Below are 17,221 nucleotides of genomic sequence, written 5' to 3'. Positions count from 1 at the left end.
ATGTTGTATTTTTTGTGTTGTTAACAGCACTGATCGTTGTCGACACTTCTGAAAATGGTAGTGTTGATGTCACTGGAAGCGTTATGTTCATTGGCATTGTAGAAACTTGCATTGTAGCATTTACATAAGAGTCGATGGTAGGTGTAGGAGTTGTAAGTTCTTTACCAGGAAGCAAGGACGAAATGTTAAAAGCTGCGGTTGGTGTTCCTTTCAGTGTCGTAGAAGGCGCACTTTCCATGGCTTCTGTCGAATTACTGTCTGAAACTGAATTTGTGGTCGTCAAATTATTGTTCGGCGATAGGGATGTTGGCACTGTGCTATTTCCAACTAGGATTTCTTGTGTGACTCCCGAAGTTTGCTCATTAACCTCATCTGATTGGAGTGGTCGAGTTGTCCACGTGCTGGTCATATTCTCATCCATTCCTGTGGAGTTAGGGGACGAGTTGGGTGTTGCCGTAACAAATGGCGACTGTGTCTCGTTCTGAGGTGACGTCTGGTTTGGGGACGAGGTTGTGATCGTTTCATTTGTATGGATGGAAAGTGTCGAAGTATCCGTTAGAGGAATGTCTGAATTGTATGTGGTTCCTGCAGAGGTATGATTTGACGAAATGAATGACTGTGTGTTGTTGGTTGTTACAGACTCAGTAGTGATCGACGCAATTGTTGAATTAGCCCAATCAGATCTCGCAGTTGTTTCATTATTCAAACTAAGTGCCAAAGTTGTGTGCGATGTCGTCTTGCCTAAACTTGTTGTTCTTTGTTGATCTTGAGATGATGTTGTGATGTTTAACTCACTCGGGAGGGTTGCAATGGTCGAATTTCGTGTTCCAGGTAATATAGTTTCCGTCGTCCGTGTCGTTAAATCGCTGTCACTGGTCCCATGTGACATCGTTGTATTGACCGTCCCATCGGGTCTAGCAGTTGTGTCATTTTTCGTTACCGCAAAACTGAGTGGCAAAGTTGTGTGTGATGTCGTCTGGCCTACACTGGTTGTTCCTTGCAGATTTTGAGATACTGTTGTTGTGTTAAGCCCACTCGGGAGTGTTGCAATGGTCGAGTTTTGTCCTCCAGGTAAAATAGTTTCAGTCGTCTGTGTCGTCGAATCGCTGCCATTAGCCCCTTTTGACATTGTTGTGTTAACCCCATCGGGTCTAGCAGTTGTTCCATTATTCGTTCCCGCCAAACTAAGACCAAAAGTTGTCTGCGGTGTCGTCTTGCCTAAGCTTGTTGTTCCTTGTTGGTTTTGAGAAGCTGTTGTGTTGTTTAACTCACTCGGGATTAATACACCGGTCACATTTTGTGTTCCCTGTGAAACAATTTCTACTGGCTGTGTCGTCGATTGGCTGTCATTGGTCCCGTGTGACATCATGGTGACATTGGTGAGCGAAAACTGCGTCGTGGGTACCGGCAACGATGTTGACTGACTTTGCGTTGTAGGCCTGCCACTTTCGAACGGTTCATTTTTCGTGGTAGAGTCTGTTAATACAGATACAAAGAATTGGTCAATAAAAGGTGAAAATTACATGAGTGAAACACCAAAGCCATATCATTAATGTGCAATTCTGTGAACATTTTCCCCAAATGTTACCAATGTTAGGCTCACCACTTATACTGTTCTTGAGGAATTGTAGTTTGCTTTCACGATATGCTTTGCTCTTTTGCAAGATGCGAATCAAGTTATGCACCGTCTTATTATAATACGTTTGATTCTGAATATAGAGCATGATGTACCATCTATTGTGTATCCATTGTGTGGTCGGAATCTTAGGAATTCTTTAAAGAAAACTGTCGGGGGGGGGGGGGGGTTGATGGCTACATACTTATGTACAAGAGGAAAACAATGTGTACAAAAGGGATCTCTGTGACCATTTTGGGCATATAATTTTTAGACGGTTGCAGTTCAAACAATTGCATGAGGTTTTCCAAAAGACTTGGCACGACTCATATCATTCTGTAGCAATGTGTGTTTATACTAAATGTATGGATTTTTTATTCACTTATTTATTTTCGGAAATACACCATGCCAATAGATAAATAATTAACCTACCTGTTTGCGATGCAAATGGAGAAATTGACAAGACAACCACCACAGCCAGAAACATAAAGTGAACCGTCATTTTGTCTGATTCCTCCCCAGTTGTTCTCCCAAGCATTTTGGCTCCAAACCTCGTCAGAGTCTGTGGTATGATAACACGGGTTTCACGTAGTCGCCATTACGGTCAGTTAGACAAGGAACGACATCTGCAGTAGCGTACCTCAAATAGGTTCTCAAAATCAGTTACCAATAAAAACGTCTGGAATAAAGACCATATAGGGACGAGTGGAGACAATCGTGACGTGGATCAAGTCTATTTTTATTCGGAAAAAGCAGATTTCGAAAAGAACTATTTCAATACCGTCCTAAACAAACATATACCTTCGTCATCAATAGCGTATCATTAACACAACAACAGTACAATCCAATCGAAACGCCCATTGTTGAAACAGCAATGTTACATTCTATAATTTGTTTTTTTCTCCGAACAAAACTATAATCAAAAATCGATACTCTTTGAAATGAATTGAAACCCAATGCACCTGGCCTGATTTCGAGGCAGTGAACAATAGTCGTTTGATAATATGTATCGATTTGTTTATTTCGATAAATAATTAAAAATAAAACTCGAAAATGGAACATTGGACAAATTTTCTATTCGTCAAATATAGTGAGTGAAGTAGGAAAAAAACCATTTTGTCAGGAGTGGGATTCGAACCCACGCCTACAGAGTAGACTACGACCTGAACGTAGCGCCTTAGACCGCTCGGCCATCCTGACTTGTTGGTTATTATCTTTGTTTTTAAAACAATAATTTTGCACTTTTTATTTTTTATTTTACCAAAAATCTAAAACTATTTTGTCAGAAGTGGGATTCGAACCCACGCCTACGGAGTAGACTACGACCTGAACGTAGCGCCTTAGACCGCTCGGCCATCCTGACTTGTTGTTTATTATCTTTGTTTTCAAACAATAATTGTGCACTTTTTATTTTATTATACCAAAAATCTAAAACTATTTTGTCAGGAGTGGGATTCGAACCCACGCCTACAGACCGAACGTAGCGCCTTAGACCGCTCGGCTATCCTGACTGGTTGTGACTTATCTTTGTTTTTAAAACAATGATTTTGCACTTTTTATTTTATTATACCAAAAATCTAAAACTATTTTGCCAGGAGTGGGATTCGAACCCACGCCTACAGAGTAGACTACGACCTGAACGTAGCGCCTTAGACCGCTCGGCCATCCTGACTCGGTGTTTATTATCTTTGTTTTTAAACAATAATTTTGCACTTTTTATTATTATTTTTTATACCAAAAATCTAAAACTATTTTGTCAGAAGTGGGATTCGAACCCACGCCTACAGAGTAGACTACGACCTGAACGTAGCGCCTTAGACCGCTCGGCCATCCTGACTTGTTGTTTATTATCTTTGTTTTTAAAACAAAAAAATTGCACTTTTTACTTTATTATACCAAAAATCTAAAACTGTTTTGTCAGAAGTGGGATTCGAACCGACGCCTACAGAGTAGACTACGACCTGAACGTAGCGCCTTAGACCGCTCAGCCATCCTGGCTGGTTGTGTCTTATCTTTGTTTTTAAAACAATAATTTTGCACTTTTTATTATTATTTTTTATACCAAAAATCTAAAACTATTTTGTCAGGAGTGGGATTCGAACCCACGCCTACAGAGTAGACTACGACCTGAACGTAGCGCCTTAGACCGCTCGGCCATCCTGACTTGGTGTTTATTATCTTTGTTTTTAAAATAATAATTTTTCACTTTTTATTTTATTATACCAAAAATCAAAAACTATGTTGTCAGAAGTGGGATTCGAACCCACGCCTACAGAGTAGACTACGACCTGAACGTAGCGCCTTAGACCGCTCGGCCATCCTGACTTGTTGTTTGTTATCTTTGTTTTTAAAATAATAATTTTGCACTTTTTATTTGATTATACCAAAAATCTAAAACTATTTTGTCAGAAGTGGGATTCGAACCCACGCCTACAGAGTAGACTACGACCTGAACGTAGCGCCTTAGACCGCTCGGCCATCCTGACTTGTTGTTTGTTATCTTTGTTTTTAAAATAATAATTTTGCACTTTTTATTTGATTATACCAAAAATCTAAAACTATTTTGTCAGAAGTGGGATTCGAACCCACGCCTACAGAGTAGACTACGACCTGAACGTAGCGCCTTAGACCGCTCGGCCATCCTGACTCGGTGTTTGTTATCTTTGTTTTTAAACAATAATTTTGCACTTTTTATTATTATTTTTTATACCAAAAATCTAAAACTATTTTGTCAGAAGTGGGATTCGAACCCACGCCTACAGAGTAGACTACGACCTGAACGTAGCGCCTTAGACCGCTCGGCCATCCTGACTTGTTGTTTGTTATCTTTGTTTTTAAAATAATAATTTTGCACTTTTTATTTGATTATACCAAAAATCTAAAACTATTTTGTCAGAAGTGGGATTCGAACCCACGCCTACAGAGTAGACTACGACCTGAACGTAGCGCCTTAGACCGCTCGGCCATCCTGACTTGTTGTTTGTTATCTTTGTTTTTAAAATAATAATTTTGCACTTTTTATTTGATTATACCAAAAATCTAAAACTATTTTGTCAGAAGTGGGATTCGAACCCACGCCTACAGAGTAGACTACGACCTGAACGTAGCGCCTTAGACCGCTCGGCCATCCTGACTTGTTGTTTGTTATCTTTGTTTTTAAAATAATAATTTTGCACTTTTTATTTGATTATACCAAAAATCTAAAACTATTTTGTCAGAAGTGGGATTCGAACCCACGCCTACAGAGTAGACTACGACCTGAACGTAGCGCCTTAGACCGCTCGGCCATCCTGACTGGTTGTTTCTTGGCCTTGTTAAATGCATATAACAAAATACTAACATACTTCTTAACAAAAGACATGTACGTGATTTCATAAATCATTTTTTGTTGTTTTATTTTATTTTATTCACAGATCCACGAAGCAAGAGATCGGGGTCGCTATCCAGACTCATTAACAACGAATTTTATTAAGTAATCACTGGCGTCGACATTCAAAAATGCATCTTATGTAGCAATTCATGGTTTTTGGACTAAATATGTGATGGAAATTACGTGTGTTTTATAATCATACATAAAGTATTTTTAGCAGTGAAGGGCGAAGAGATTGTCCTTTAGTTATTTTTTTAACTATTAATTGAGAATAGTACAACATTTGATGCAGAGATTTCCTTTTCAGACAAAATTTCAACTTTCTTAAAAAGTTAATCATACAAGTTCGAAATGTTCGTTTACAAGAAAATACGGAGTGTTAAAGTGTTAAATATTGTATGAGTAAATGTTAACAGTGCTCTCTCAACCGATCAAAATGGACACGAACATAGTGAGCCCAAACAGATTTCAGTCATGTTGCGTCATGAATTGAAAATGAAATAAATGATCAATGTTGTTATAAATTTATCCCCAATGAAACATAGAACATCCACAAAAGACCACATTTGGAATCATTGTATAATCCACACATTATTATGGCATGCAAGGTCAAAAAATACATCTGGTCGGTAACTGCTAGGCTTTATAAAAGCCGGTATCGGGCGTTAATCACGAGCTTCGATCATTTGACGTCAGATGTTCGGGTTAACCAATCAACAAAGGGCATTATTAACCCGCCGAAACATGTCTCATACAGAGGGCGCCCAGTTTCCTCGATTCCTTCCAATCATAATGTCACCGATGACATCTGTCAGAGTAGGTATTGTTCTCTCTCGTTGCTTAACTGTTCTACCTCTTAAAAACGCTTTATCGAGTAGAATCAATATTCAACTTCATACTGCTGAAGAAACACACACAGTTTCCCAGTCAGAGTGGACTGATTTTCAGGGAGGGCGCACTGATGCAAAAGCATCATACTGCTTGTGACGTTTGGAAAGTTAAAGACGCTTAATATTGCAGGCAGTTACCAAAGATGATTACCATTATTATATTAATGAAAGGTAATTAGGCACCGTCGACCGTAATTGCAATTCATATCCATCATCAAGACCTCAAAGTTGTAATATCCGTTTCCTCGATAAAACTGACGCCCTCAACGGCGACATAAACACCGTCATCAACGTCGAAATGATCAACGCCCTCAACGTCGCGGTGCTAACTAGCCTCAGCACCCGTCACGATTCCTCCAACGGCAAACCGAATGGTAGACAGAGATGTTCAAATCAACAAGACTCCGTTAATTAATATTCTCAGCTGAAAAATGAAAAGGAAAACTGTCAGAACCTCTCAAAAATTATGAACATGGCATAATTATGTTTTACTTTACCCAAAGTGCGTTACACTGCCGATTACCAAGTTGCTAATTAAGCATCTTTTAAATTACTTTGTGTTGGAATTTCGTTAAAATCCCTTTTCTTTTGACTTAAGAATACGCCAAAAATAACACATAAATAATTATGAAAGTTTAAGTGGCCATCAAGGAAAGGTCGTTTATTCGCTGGATTAAGGACAACATAGACTTGTCCGCTGTCTCAAGGGAACCCCATTGACTCGAACAGAATGGTAAAATTTGATTTTTTATTCAACAAGGGGTTCAGCTTACCAGACAATAGTACTTAGATGTGACGTCATCATATCATGTCATCGGGTATCCACGGTGGTCCGGACGGCGCTTTTGTGACCACATCCATGGTTTCCTGTACCGACTGCGCAGGCGTACCGGGGTTCCCGCGTTGCTGGAAGATTGTGACACGTGACCGTTCATCTTTTTCCTCCATGTGCGTATGAAGAGAGAAAGGGCGCCAAACCAGACCGCCAAAACCATCAGGAGGATTAGAATGTCGGCTGCAGTCGTTGTGAAGGTGCGGTGGAGGCCCCCTAGTGGTGGTAAAAGGAATCGGTATTGTTTTTAAATAATGGGGGACTTTGAAGACGCTAGGTGGCAGCAGACTTACCAGGTAAATCCATTATTCTTAGTTGATGTGCTCGTGCTCAGAACAACAACAACAATTTACCAAGTCAGTCTGCTGCCACCTAGCGTTCGAAAGTCTCCCATTAAATTGCATAATGGTGGCAACATTCAATAGCAAAAGGCCTTCTCCAGCTATAACGGGTGAAATTTATGAAATTAAACACTGGTATAGAAAGTTATACTTTTCTTGAGTGACTCAATTTTAAATTCTTTATATCTGGCTTACCAAGTAAGCTAACTAGCTAACTAGCTACCTTTTTGTGGCTTAATTTTTTTTGAAGGCCATTCTTATTTTCCCCTAGATGATAGATAATAACGTTTTAGTCTAATTCAATCTAATTTAATATAATCTAGTTTAATCTAATCTAACTCACGTACTTTTACTTTGGGTGTTAAATTCCAGTTTGGAGCTGCCCTCGCTGTGGTCGTTCCCAATCGCTGCCTTGACGTACACAACATACTTCGTCTCTTCTTTTAAATCCTTCAATGTGAATGACGTATACTCGGGGTCAATGCGGGTCACGGCTTTGGTGTCGCTCCCCTCGGCTCTGTTGACGATGATGTAATCGGTTAAGGGTTCATGGGGATTCCCCGGAGACCAGCTGATCTCGGCTTCCTTGTAGTAGAGTGGAGGGTTATGAACCAGGGTGAGGTTGAGAGGTATCGATGGCATAGCTGCGGAGAAACAAAATGGCGAGGAATGAGAGTTATAGTAAATCGAACTGGTAGTCGCCATGTCTGGTTTAATGAGGCCGGACTCGAAGCAGGACTCGTCAAGGGTTAAGTGGATAGAGATATACTGGCAGAGATTTTTAATTCTGTACAACACGACAAGAGTCCAAAAATCAGAGACAGCATTGGGCAAAACGATTCTAGGTGAAAACAGTAACTTTGAAGAGAATTATGATATCAGAAATTATTTTGCGTTTTCACCGAAAGACCTGTACAACTCTAGTTAATAATTTCACGAAAGCGGAAAACGAATGTCCCCCGCCAGTATGCACAATTATTGCCAATTACGTGAGACTAAGAAGTCGATGTCTATTGCATTATTAGTTTCCATGTTAGGGAAAACAAACGCTTCTTCAAGGGAAGAACACGTCACCTTATTTTAGAGGTTTGGGTTTCGGGCTTTGGATTTGGTTGCGGGAGAGGTTTCTTTATTCTTGAATAAGTCCATAGGCTGGCTGCACTAAAAGAGACCTTTCCTTGCAGGCTCAGATGTCAAACGTCAAACTGTACAGCTAACATTTTTTAAATGTTGTTTAGTGTTGCATTTTCGACGATCGTTTTTATTGAAAGATTAAATTATTCTATACTTGGTGACAAAACTCATGGTATCGATTTTAACACCTCATTATTTTGCAGTGTTGGTGTGTTTTAATACCACGCAGAGTTGTCCAACCCTTGATCCGGTTAACATACATCGTTTTCCTCGATGCAGTGCAAATTAGTTTAACTTAATATCCAAACATATTGCTCTTTAAAACGGAGCTAAGAAACATACGCACGCACACAGTAGTGCAGTATGATTGACAGGTGGTATTATTAAGTGTTGGATTCCGTGGCATGATGGTACAAACCGAGAGATCAACAGTAGAGCAGGGGGGGGGGGGGGTTGGAGAGGAAAAAACTCGATACTGAGGTACTGCACTATATTCAATCGATTTACAACATGTAACTTACTGCAATTAGATTCTGGTCAATGCGTTTCAAATTTTATTCAAACGCGTGTTTACTCTATATGCCGCCGTGTAAGAGCTGCCTTCCTGGATCTCGTGCGAATTGACAAGGTCCTTAGGCTGAGGGCAATGTTCATTAACTACGACGGAAGAATTACAGATGGATTATGTATGCGTCTATGTTGAAATCCCAAACGAGCCTGCTTCTCTGTTTATAAGCTAAACAAACTCAACACGAGTCTTTACAAGATAGTCAAAGGAGATACATCTTGAAATCATCACGGAGCCCTCAGCTGTGTGTAGGTGTTAAAAACAAAAGCCGAGAATTTTTGTTTTTGTGGTTAAATTATTGTGTGGAAACACCTAATCGTCACCTCTTCATCCTCAACATCAAGACGAACGCAACCAATTTGCAGCAATCGTCTTGTGCATCTTTTAGAGCACGGCAATCGTCTTGTGCATCCTCATGAGAGAAGCAATTGCATGGTTGAAAGCAAGGCAATCTCGGCATAGTAAGCTCTAGGATAAATTGCTCCCCTCACTTAAAGGGTTTGGAACCTTTTGAAGGACACAAAGCCCAATGTCCACAGATTTACATTAAATGTAATCGGTTTGAAGATAATGATAGTAGAAAGCTTCCCTCAAAATATTACTTGCTGAGGTGCTGTAGTTTTTGAAAAATGAGTAAAACAATGTTATGAAAATTATTTCCGTTTCAGGAGACGATTATTATTTAAGCATGTACAACGTATTTACGCGACTCTCCTGAAAACATCGTTTTGGATTTTATTTTCACTTTTCTCTAAAAATTTACGGCTATTGTAAAATATATTACATACATCTTTAATTCACAGTAAGTAGGGATTCATGTAATGGCCAAGACTTTAAAACCACTCAAAATCGTACTTAGATGGGAATGTTATTATGAAACATAATAAAAGCACCGCCAGAAATCATACTTAAAGTGGGAATATTATTATGAAATTTATTAAAATGTAATATATTATTCATATCTCACACCATCTAAAATTTATTTAGCAATGAATTATTAACGTGTCCTTCAATTCCCTAGCATTTTCGTCCTCTCTGGTTCAATTATTAATTTGTTCCACGCCGTTAGTCGAAGATTTAAATTAAAAAAAAACATTGTGTTTTTGTACAACCAGCCCGATCAGAAAAAACACGGATTCTTATTATGACTCGATCTGCTTACTGCCAAAGTCGGCGCTTATGGCGTCCTGTAAAAGACATGGCTAACACAAAATGATACGAAATCCGTGCGTAATTTTTTTAAAGCTGACTTTCTTATGCAAAAGTTTGTACAAAAAATGTCTTTTGCGTATGAAGAAAAGGTGACTGGGGTATCAAACACATCAAATCAACATAAATGATACACAACTAGAAAGTCCCTGGTCAGAATTGACCCGGAACCAATTACCAACAACACTGACCAATTTCTGGGTCAGTGTGACCAACGATCTGTGTCAAAAATTATCCAGAAGTTTGTCAATCGAAACATCAATATAAAAGAAAAACAATTTTTGACAAATAAAGTGGATCAGCCTGACTAAGAAATTGATCAGTATCGGAGTAAATTTTTTTACCGAGGCAATTTTGATCCGGGAAAGTTTTCACCCGGGAAAACTTTGATCAGGGACAATTTTCACCCTGGACAAGTTTGACCCGGGATTTGTGACGAGTATGTACAGACACACTACTCACCTCTCTTTGGGCTGTCAGTAAGGCACAGTACCGTCACAAGTAACTGCCAAGCCACAGGAAGCAGAACGTGGACCGGAGTTGAAGAAAACATCCCACCGAATGAGAAACACACGGTTAGCTGTGAATATTTCCCGTTGGCCAACCTGGAGACAGTGAAAACAACAAAACCATGCTAGATAACGAATGAAGTTTCAAAAATATCATGAAAAATGTTTATGTGATGACTATTTTGGCTGTTACTGGATAGGTATTTTGTTGAAACAGCAAACCAAGCATTGGCCTTTAAATAATGTTTTGATATTTAGAAACAGGTGTGGGCAAATTTTATACTAACCCACATTTATTTAGTAAGCTAGTGGCGCATGATTGCTTATTGGATCACTATTTATAGTTCGATCAAATGTCTGCCACATGCAATCATGTCCTCTATAGGCAATACTATCCGGAGGACATTGCATATAGTGTGAAGTTTTCATTTGGTCTAGTTTTTGAGATATCGCTGAAAATCCGTAGCAAGAATGATCCCTAATGGGAATGCACAATCTGAGAAGATCCAAATTTGGGGCATAACAACCGATACTTTAGATAACCATCGATACTTACAAGATCTTGGTACTTTTTGTAACACAAAACACAATGTCCACAGATTTACCTTACACTTACACCGTTTGAAGATAATAATGGTAGAAAGTGTACCTCAAAATATTAGATGCTTGGGTGGTCTAGTTTTTACGAAATGAGTAAAAAAATGTCATGCAAATACTTTTTTACATGCTAAAATAATTTGTTTATCCGAAGTTTTTTTACTGTCGAAAGCAATGTAGGCTTTCTAAACCAATAAGTTTCTTATTGCCATTTTGAAACTTATTACCATATACCTTAATATGATGTAGCAAAATGGTGGGGTACAATATAACCGTTTGACAAATTTATTTATCTCCGAAACAAGGTCGGGTGAATTGAATTACAAGTACTCCCAAGGCGGAGTTTGTTTGGACAACGGCAATACACAATTTTTAACAAAATTTATGATCTCGGAAAACGAAGGCTATTCATCAAAAAACAGCGACCGTAATTAATGGTGTTCCCGCCCGCGCACTTGAGGAGAGCTAAAGGCAAGATCTAAGACTGTCCGTGGTCTTGTGACCTGAACATTGATTATACGATTGATTATAACATGGCAGCATGGGATTTTATGACAATTAAGAAAATATTCAACAAATTTAAACTATCAATGTACGTTTGAAGTTGTTGTTTTTGTTGAGGATGTTCTCAATTTAAGAGTTACTAAAGATCATTTTTTGTTCTTCTGGATTAAAAAGAAACTTCCTGATTTTTTTTTTCTGAAATGAAGTCATATTCGAGAAAACTGTATTTGAAAAAAACCCTAAAAAACGCACATTTCGTTTTGGCGTTCATACTATCTCCAAAATCACACTAATTATTAGGCCGTACTGTCTACAATACCCCCCCCCCTTGAAACCCTTTTTTTATTATTTTTTTTTTTACACAATTACAAACAAAAATAATAATGATTACACCTTTAAACATTCCCTGAATACTGAGACACGGAATACAAATAAATATTTTTGTGGCACAGAAGTGTTGTCTACAAATACGAAGGCAGTTTGTTCATTCCTCTGACTTAGTTTCTAGAAATGATGTCAATGTCATGACCCAATTGCACGTCTGTTCCTAAACACTGACATTTCTTGCCAATACATCATGACATTTGCGAATCACGGACACTGTATTAAAGGCATTGCTTGATGCTTAATATCAAAGGTATACCGTGGAATAAATTCGGTTGTACCAAGACCTCAGGTTGACACCTTCAAATGAAAATCAGGAAATAATCAAATTTTGTCAAAAAAGACAAAGGGCTCTGCAACTTGATTTTTGAAAGTTTGTATCGCGACAAAACTAGTCAGCCGTCGATTTCACAAAACTCTTCCTAACTGAGGAATCATAAATCTTATGACTTAGGACGAGTCACAACCCTGCACTGTAGCATGCAGACCTTAAGATTAATCCTAAGTTAGGACGAGTTACTCGTCCTAACTCGAGATAAGACGAGTCCTAACTCTTTGTGAAATCGACGGCAGGCCCCCTTTTGGAGCCACGCCAGGGAGCATGACGAAGATGCAGCAGTGCATTTCGGTTAACTGATACTATTCCTTTAACAATATCAGAGAGCGAGACTATATAGTCCACACAGCTTGACGCATCTCCATAGCATGTTTAATCAGCAGACATTGCTCCGCCAGCAGACGGTCTCCAAAAAAACACTTCATCATAAGCATCCTAGTCACGCATATCTGTTGCCATGGTAAAGTTCTACCCTACCCACAGTCCCCACACTCCTGTCATCTTAAAGAAGAAAGGTTGTTGGAGAAAGGGGAGGGGGTGTTCGCAGAGTGTGGTGTAAAGTGAACATCACACGTCGCATCAAAATCGAAGCAAATTGGTTTAGGAACCCGTAAGGTCCGGATTGTCGAGACGCTAATTTTAACATTGTGGCGGAATAAAAAGGTTACGGAGTGACCGGATCGTATGGTTTTACATGGGTTTTTACTTTGACAACCGGAACTGATCCGGTAAAACACGGAACTTGAGTGACCTTCATGTATCATTGAGCAATTAATTGGAAGTGTTGAGATTGTACGGTCATTTTAGGCCAACAAGTTGCAACTAATCCGGTGGTACGTGTGCAGAAATCTGTTTCGTAAGGACAGTTTTATAGATCTTGCAAAATACAAAACAATATTTCCTCTAAAGATAAAAAAAAACATGTCTTCATAATCATCTGCATGCCCTATATATTTTCCAATTAAAAATAAAATTGCAAACAATAGAAACTGTTTCACTCTGCAAATTAAAAATGTCCCATCCAAGCCCAATATTCACAAACAAACCCAATACATGTCACCTGTTCGTATTTTTCTATTAACTTAGATTAATTGCTTTTTAGAAAGTGTGACAACCTTACTCTCAATGATCCAAATTAATTAGATCACACGAAACCTTTAACTGATCACATAATAACTCCCGGATATGCAACACGCCTCCTCCCCGGCCCGCGTAAAATGACCCGAGGTAAAAAAAAAAAAAAAACTTTTGGTTCATCATGCGCAGACGTCATGTTTCGCCGTATGAAAATGGTTGACAGATGGTATTTTTTAAACTCAGGAAATGTACTTTCAGCATCCACTCTTGATCACGAATCTTTTAAAGTGAATATTTTGTACACATTTCGTACTTACTCCTAAAATGAATGGCAATACAAACGTACAGCTGGCAGCAGCTTTCGAAAGTACAAAGCTTTTTTGAGAACCATTTCACCTCAAACTAATTTGGTTATGGAAAATGCCATATCGGGTTTTTATCCCCCCAAATTTGAATTTAGACACGTTACTGCCACAAATGTTTCCTACAATCAATGTTTATTCCAATTACGAATGATTTTTTTTTTAACATGCGCGGACTAAACCGCTCTGGATTATCGGCGATATCTAAAAAATGCAACCACCTTTTAAAATTAAATTTTCCCAGGTTAGTTTTTTTTTTATCTACATTTAGGATTAAAAAAATCGAACGGTTCAAAACTCCAAAGGTATAAGTTCCCTTTAAAGGTGCAGTTATGTAATATTTTATGTGAATATTACTCTGCAGAGAATGCCTACCGGCAAATCCGAATTTAGTCATGTTCACCTTTGACCTAACTAAACACCATTGTTCGAACTGTAGTACTGCGATTTACGTATGTAGTTATTTTGAAGACAATTAAACTGTGTTGATGGCGGTGATGTGTGTTCGGATTCCCTGCCTAAAAGGCCTACATAAGAAATCAATGTGAAAGGTGAATTGGGAACTGGGAACTGGTTACTTATTCAACATTTTATTTTCACGAGTGACATTATTTGATCTCAAATATTAGGGCCACCATAACTTTGAAGTTCATGTATTATTAGTTTGTTCGACACCAGCCAAGTTTCATTCGTCCAAAGAGTGAGAAGACAGACAATGTAATTTGAGAATGAGGTACACCCGTATTACTCTTGGTGCCAGAGGCCCCTAAGGTTCCTACAATAATTACGAACATTTGGAAAAAGAAAGCAATGGCTGACTATCGAAAAAGGTCAAATACTGCATTACCTGGCTGACCTTAAAGATTGCCTTTATGAACAACCATAACAACGGCTGCCCCCGTAAGTGTATGACATATAAATGTCATCAGTTTGCATGAGCACCCAACCCAGCGTAGACCATTCCCGACCGCCACTAAAAAAATAATGTCATATGTTTTGCATTTAAAGTGGTTACCAGGGAAACCATTCCGGTTCGAGAGTTAACTTTGCAGCTTCAGAATCTTTCCATGCTTGTCAGTTTCGCCAAAATATGGTTTGAAAAGCAAGTGTCATAATTATGATGGATTCGATCTGAAAATACATCTTGCCGATTGGTCACCAGTGCACGCAGAAACCTGGTGAATCTTTAGATCAATATGTGTTGGTCAAAATGGAACAATTTGCTAACAACTGACATCAAAAACAGTCCACAATACCCTGAAACATAAATTATATATAGCCTCTATTTATATCATTGTGTTTTACTCTTCTGTTTCAATTTATGAGGGAGAGTATTGTGCCTGCAAATTTTTATTCTGATAGAAATTCCTTTTATAACGCTCTGAATTGGCCGATTTTTTTAAAGAAACTGGATTTGTACACATTCATTAAAGATTGTATTTACGTAACGCGAAGCAGTAAATGGCTTAGGTAAATCCGAAATGTAGCGATTTTTTGTACATTAATTATTATGGCTAGCTCATGAAAGCTGTTTTGTTTGAAGGGTATTAAACGTTTTTGCTATAGTAGTCACATATACCATTCATGGCTTGTGTGTTCAACCATGAAATTATAAACCTGCGAAAATGCGGGCTTATTCCGCTGTCTGAGTCAGATGAAAATAGTGAAGACCGTTTATACATTATCAGCTTGTCCTGGATTTTGGTTGTTACCACCAAAATCAGCTGTGCTTAGGTTTTTTTTTCAGATACAGTTTCCTAGTATAAGACTTTTATTTCAGAGGGAAATAAAATTTAGTTCACAAAAAAAAATCATTATAAAATAAACGTCATAATCAGTAGATTTAAAGTCACCTGGAAGTGGTATTTTTTCAAAATAAAGCTTTTGTCACTAATATATGTGTTTTGATGAGTGGAATGTGAATAAACAGATAACTATCCGTTCTTATGTTATTTACAAATTTAAGAGTAGACCCCGACCCGAGAGGGCGCTGTTCGTGACGTCAATCGAGGCAGACTTTGCCTGTAATGCGTAGAGTAAACACAATTGCAAAGTACATGTACGGACCAACTCGTGAGTTTGTACGTTTCAAAAAAAAGATTTTTTTTTTTTTTTTTTTTTTTCCGGCAATGCCGACCAGGTGTATTGCTGCTAAATGCAAAAAACACTTTTTGAAACGTACCAACTCACGACTTGGACGTACATGTACTTTGCACGTGTGTTTACTATACGCATTGCAGGCAAAGTCTGCCTCGATTGACGTCACAAAAGGGGTAGGCGGAGTCAGCCCCCCAAACAACTTTATATATTTTTTAAACATATAAATCGTGACAAACAATTACTAAAAAAAAAATTTTATTGTTCGTAAGCATACACTCTTATGTTTGAAAGAAAACAAATTATATTTCCAGGTGACTTTAAATCGAATTAAACAATATATTTTACCCCTTTCAAACCGTGTAGAATGCCTTTAACGTTAAAAGGTTTGAAAGCGTTATTTCCCCTGTCGGGTGGATGGTGTATACACAAATTAGAAAATTCAATTTGAAAGATTTTATCTTTAGTCAAAAGCACAACACTCACACGGCAATACTTTAATAAAAGTTAAGAGCGGAAATTTATTTGAAAATGACGGTATTGAGATTGAGTGATAACGACAACGTATTGTACTTGTAGCAATTATTCAGAAACCGCTGCAGAACATGAATTTATTCGTGCAGTGAATAACATTCCATCTAATTGATTGAAAAAACAAAATCTGAATATGAAAAGAGTTCAAAGTGACTCTTACAGGCAAATAGTCAACAGCGGTGAATGCATTGTTACTGCATCCCGAACAAAGAAATGCCGCTAATAATTATGTCCTACCACTTACGTATTACGCCGGAGAGGGTCCACCCGGTGCTAATGGTGAATTACACGGCAGGGTTTACCAGAGCGGCACGGTGACTGTGATGGTGAATCTCGGAGTTCTGGCTCTTAGAGCCGGTACAAAGATCCCACTTAAAACGGTTGAGAGGGAGAACTGAGAACGCTATGCGGTTAACCTATCAGCATCATAGCAAAGCGTTCATCAAAGACGTGAAACGAAAGCCCTCTTCCTGCTTCAAATTCACCACGGTACTCTAAGCTTCAACTGGGTTTCCGACATGTCGCTATTATATCTCCATGGTTTTGCCTCATCAGAGATGCGTGGAGATGGGCGTGCTAGACTTGTACCAGTCCCACCACTTCATGATGGAACTTGAACCCGTTTATATGCAGATAGCAGCAGCTGTCGGAACGGGCCTCTCGTTTGCCTTACGCTTGAAAGCGCGCCAAGTCGATCGCTTGTCGTCTCTAATTGGGCTCATGGCGAAGTTGAGCTAGACTTGTACAAGTCAAGATGGTTAAACCATCAGCGTTGAAGGTCAGGGTTAAGTTATTCAGGGCTACGATCACCCCATAGACCAATACGGTGCCACATTATTTTAGAGACACCTTTAAGGTGTG

At 38.7% G+C, this 17,221-nt stretch overlaps 1 protein-coding gene and 14 non-coding genes across 15 annotated transcripts; all 15 read right to left on the bottom strand.

The window, feature by feature from the left end:
- Window positions 1-2,732: 2,732 nt before the first annotated feature.
- Trnal-cag (transfer RNA leucine (anticodon CAG)) lies at window positions 2,733-2,815 on the bottom strand. The gene has a single exon. It is a non-coding gene; the product is annotated as a tRNA-Leu (tRNA).
- Window positions 2,816-2,895: 80 nt separating this feature from the next.
- Trnal-cag (transfer RNA leucine (anticodon CAG)) lies at window positions 2,896-2,978 on the bottom strand. The gene has a single exon. It is a non-coding gene; the product is annotated as a tRNA-Leu (tRNA).
- Window positions 2,979-3,055: 77 nt separating this feature from the next.
- Trnap-cgg (transfer RNA proline (anticodon CGG)) lies at window positions 3,056-3,126 on the bottom strand. Its single transcript has one exon. It is a non-coding gene; the product is annotated as a tRNA-Pro (tRNA).
- A 78-nt stretch (window positions 3,127-3,204) lies between these two features.
- On the bottom strand, window positions 3,205-3,287 carry Trnal-cag (transfer RNA leucine (anticodon CAG)). The gene has a single exon. It is a non-coding gene; the product is annotated as a tRNA-Leu (tRNA).
- Window positions 3,288-3,369: 82 nt separating this feature from the next.
- On the bottom strand, window positions 3,370-3,452 carry Trnal-cag (transfer RNA leucine (anticodon CAG)). Its single transcript has one exon. It is a non-coding gene; the product is annotated as a tRNA-Leu (tRNA).
- A 78-nt stretch (window positions 3,453-3,530) lies between these two features.
- Window positions 3,531-3,613, bottom strand: Trnal-cag (transfer RNA leucine (anticodon CAG)). The gene has a single exon. It is a non-coding gene; the product is annotated as a tRNA-Leu (tRNA).
- An 83-nt stretch (window positions 3,614-3,696) lies between these two features.
- Window positions 3,697-3,779, bottom strand: Trnal-cag (transfer RNA leucine (anticodon CAG)). The gene has a single exon. It is a non-coding gene; the product is annotated as a tRNA-Leu (tRNA).
- Window positions 3,780-3,857: 78 nt separating this feature from the next.
- Window positions 3,858-3,940, bottom strand: Trnal-cag (transfer RNA leucine (anticodon CAG)). The gene has a single exon. It is a non-coding gene; the product is annotated as a tRNA-Leu (tRNA).
- A 78-nt stretch (window positions 3,941-4,018) lies between these two features.
- Trnal-cag (transfer RNA leucine (anticodon CAG)) lies at window positions 4,019-4,101 on the bottom strand. The gene has a single exon. It is a non-coding gene; the product is annotated as a tRNA-Leu (tRNA).
- A 78-nt stretch (window positions 4,102-4,179) lies between these two features.
- Window positions 4,180-4,262, bottom strand: Trnal-cag (transfer RNA leucine (anticodon CAG)). The gene has a single exon. It is a non-coding gene; the product is annotated as a tRNA-Leu (tRNA).
- Window positions 4,263-4,344: 82 nt separating this feature from the next.
- Window positions 4,345-4,427, bottom strand: Trnal-cag (transfer RNA leucine (anticodon CAG)). Its single transcript has one exon. It is a non-coding gene; the product is annotated as a tRNA-Leu (tRNA).
- A 78-nt stretch (window positions 4,428-4,505) lies between these two features.
- Trnal-cag (transfer RNA leucine (anticodon CAG)) lies at window positions 4,506-4,588 on the bottom strand. Its single transcript has one exon. It is a non-coding gene; the product is annotated as a tRNA-Leu (tRNA).
- A 78-nt stretch (window positions 4,589-4,666) lies between these two features.
- Window positions 4,667-4,749, bottom strand: Trnal-cag (transfer RNA leucine (anticodon CAG)). Its single transcript has one exon. It is a non-coding gene; the product is annotated as a tRNA-Leu (tRNA).
- Window positions 4,750-4,827: 78 nt separating this feature from the next.
- Window positions 4,828-4,910, bottom strand: Trnal-cag (transfer RNA leucine (anticodon CAG)). The gene has a single exon. It is a non-coding gene; the product is annotated as a tRNA-Leu (tRNA).
- Window positions 4,911-5,057: 147 nt separating this feature from the next.
- On the bottom strand, window positions 5,058-16,854 carry LOC139950702 (uncharacterized). The gene is made up of 5 exons (XM_071949495.1): window positions 16,605-16,854; window positions 10,422-10,564; window positions 7,396-7,692; window positions 6,649-6,923; window positions 5,058-6,299 (listed from the first exon to the last, which is right to left on the bottom strand). Exons 2-4 carry the CDS (start codon window positions 10,510-10,512, stop codon window positions 6,682-6,684), a joined length of 630 nt encoding a protein of 209 aa, XP_071805596.1. The 5' UTR covers window positions 10,513-10,564; window positions 16,605-16,854; the 3' UTR covers window positions 5,058-6,299; window positions 6,649-6,681.
- Window positions 16,855-17,221: the final 367 nt, after the last annotated feature.

Source organism: Asterias amurensis, chromosome 18 (assembly GCF_032118995.1).
Source record: "Asterias amurensis chromosome 18, ASM3211899v1".
Taxonomy (NCBI): Eukaryota; Metazoa; Echinodermata; class Asteroidea; order Forcipulatida; family Asteriidae; genus Asterias; species Asterias amurensis.
Note: the sequence above shows the minus strand (reverse complement) of the source record. Positions and strands in the feature narration are given on the sequence as shown.

Excerpts from the sequence above, each read along its gene's own strand:
- LOC139950702 (XM_071949495.1), bottom strand. The coding sequence starts at position 10,512 with ATGTTTTCTTCAACTCCGGTCCACGTTCTGCTTCCTGTGGCTTGGCAG. Across the intron at positions 7,693-10,421 it reads TACTGACAGCCCAAAGAGAG|CTATGCCATCGATACCTCTC; the intron begins GTGAGTAGTGTG and ends GTTTCTCCGCAG. Across the intron at positions 6,924-7,395 it reads ATTTAACACCCAAAGTAAAA|GGGGCCTCCACCGCACCTTC; the intron begins GTACGTGAGTTA and ends TACCACCACTAG.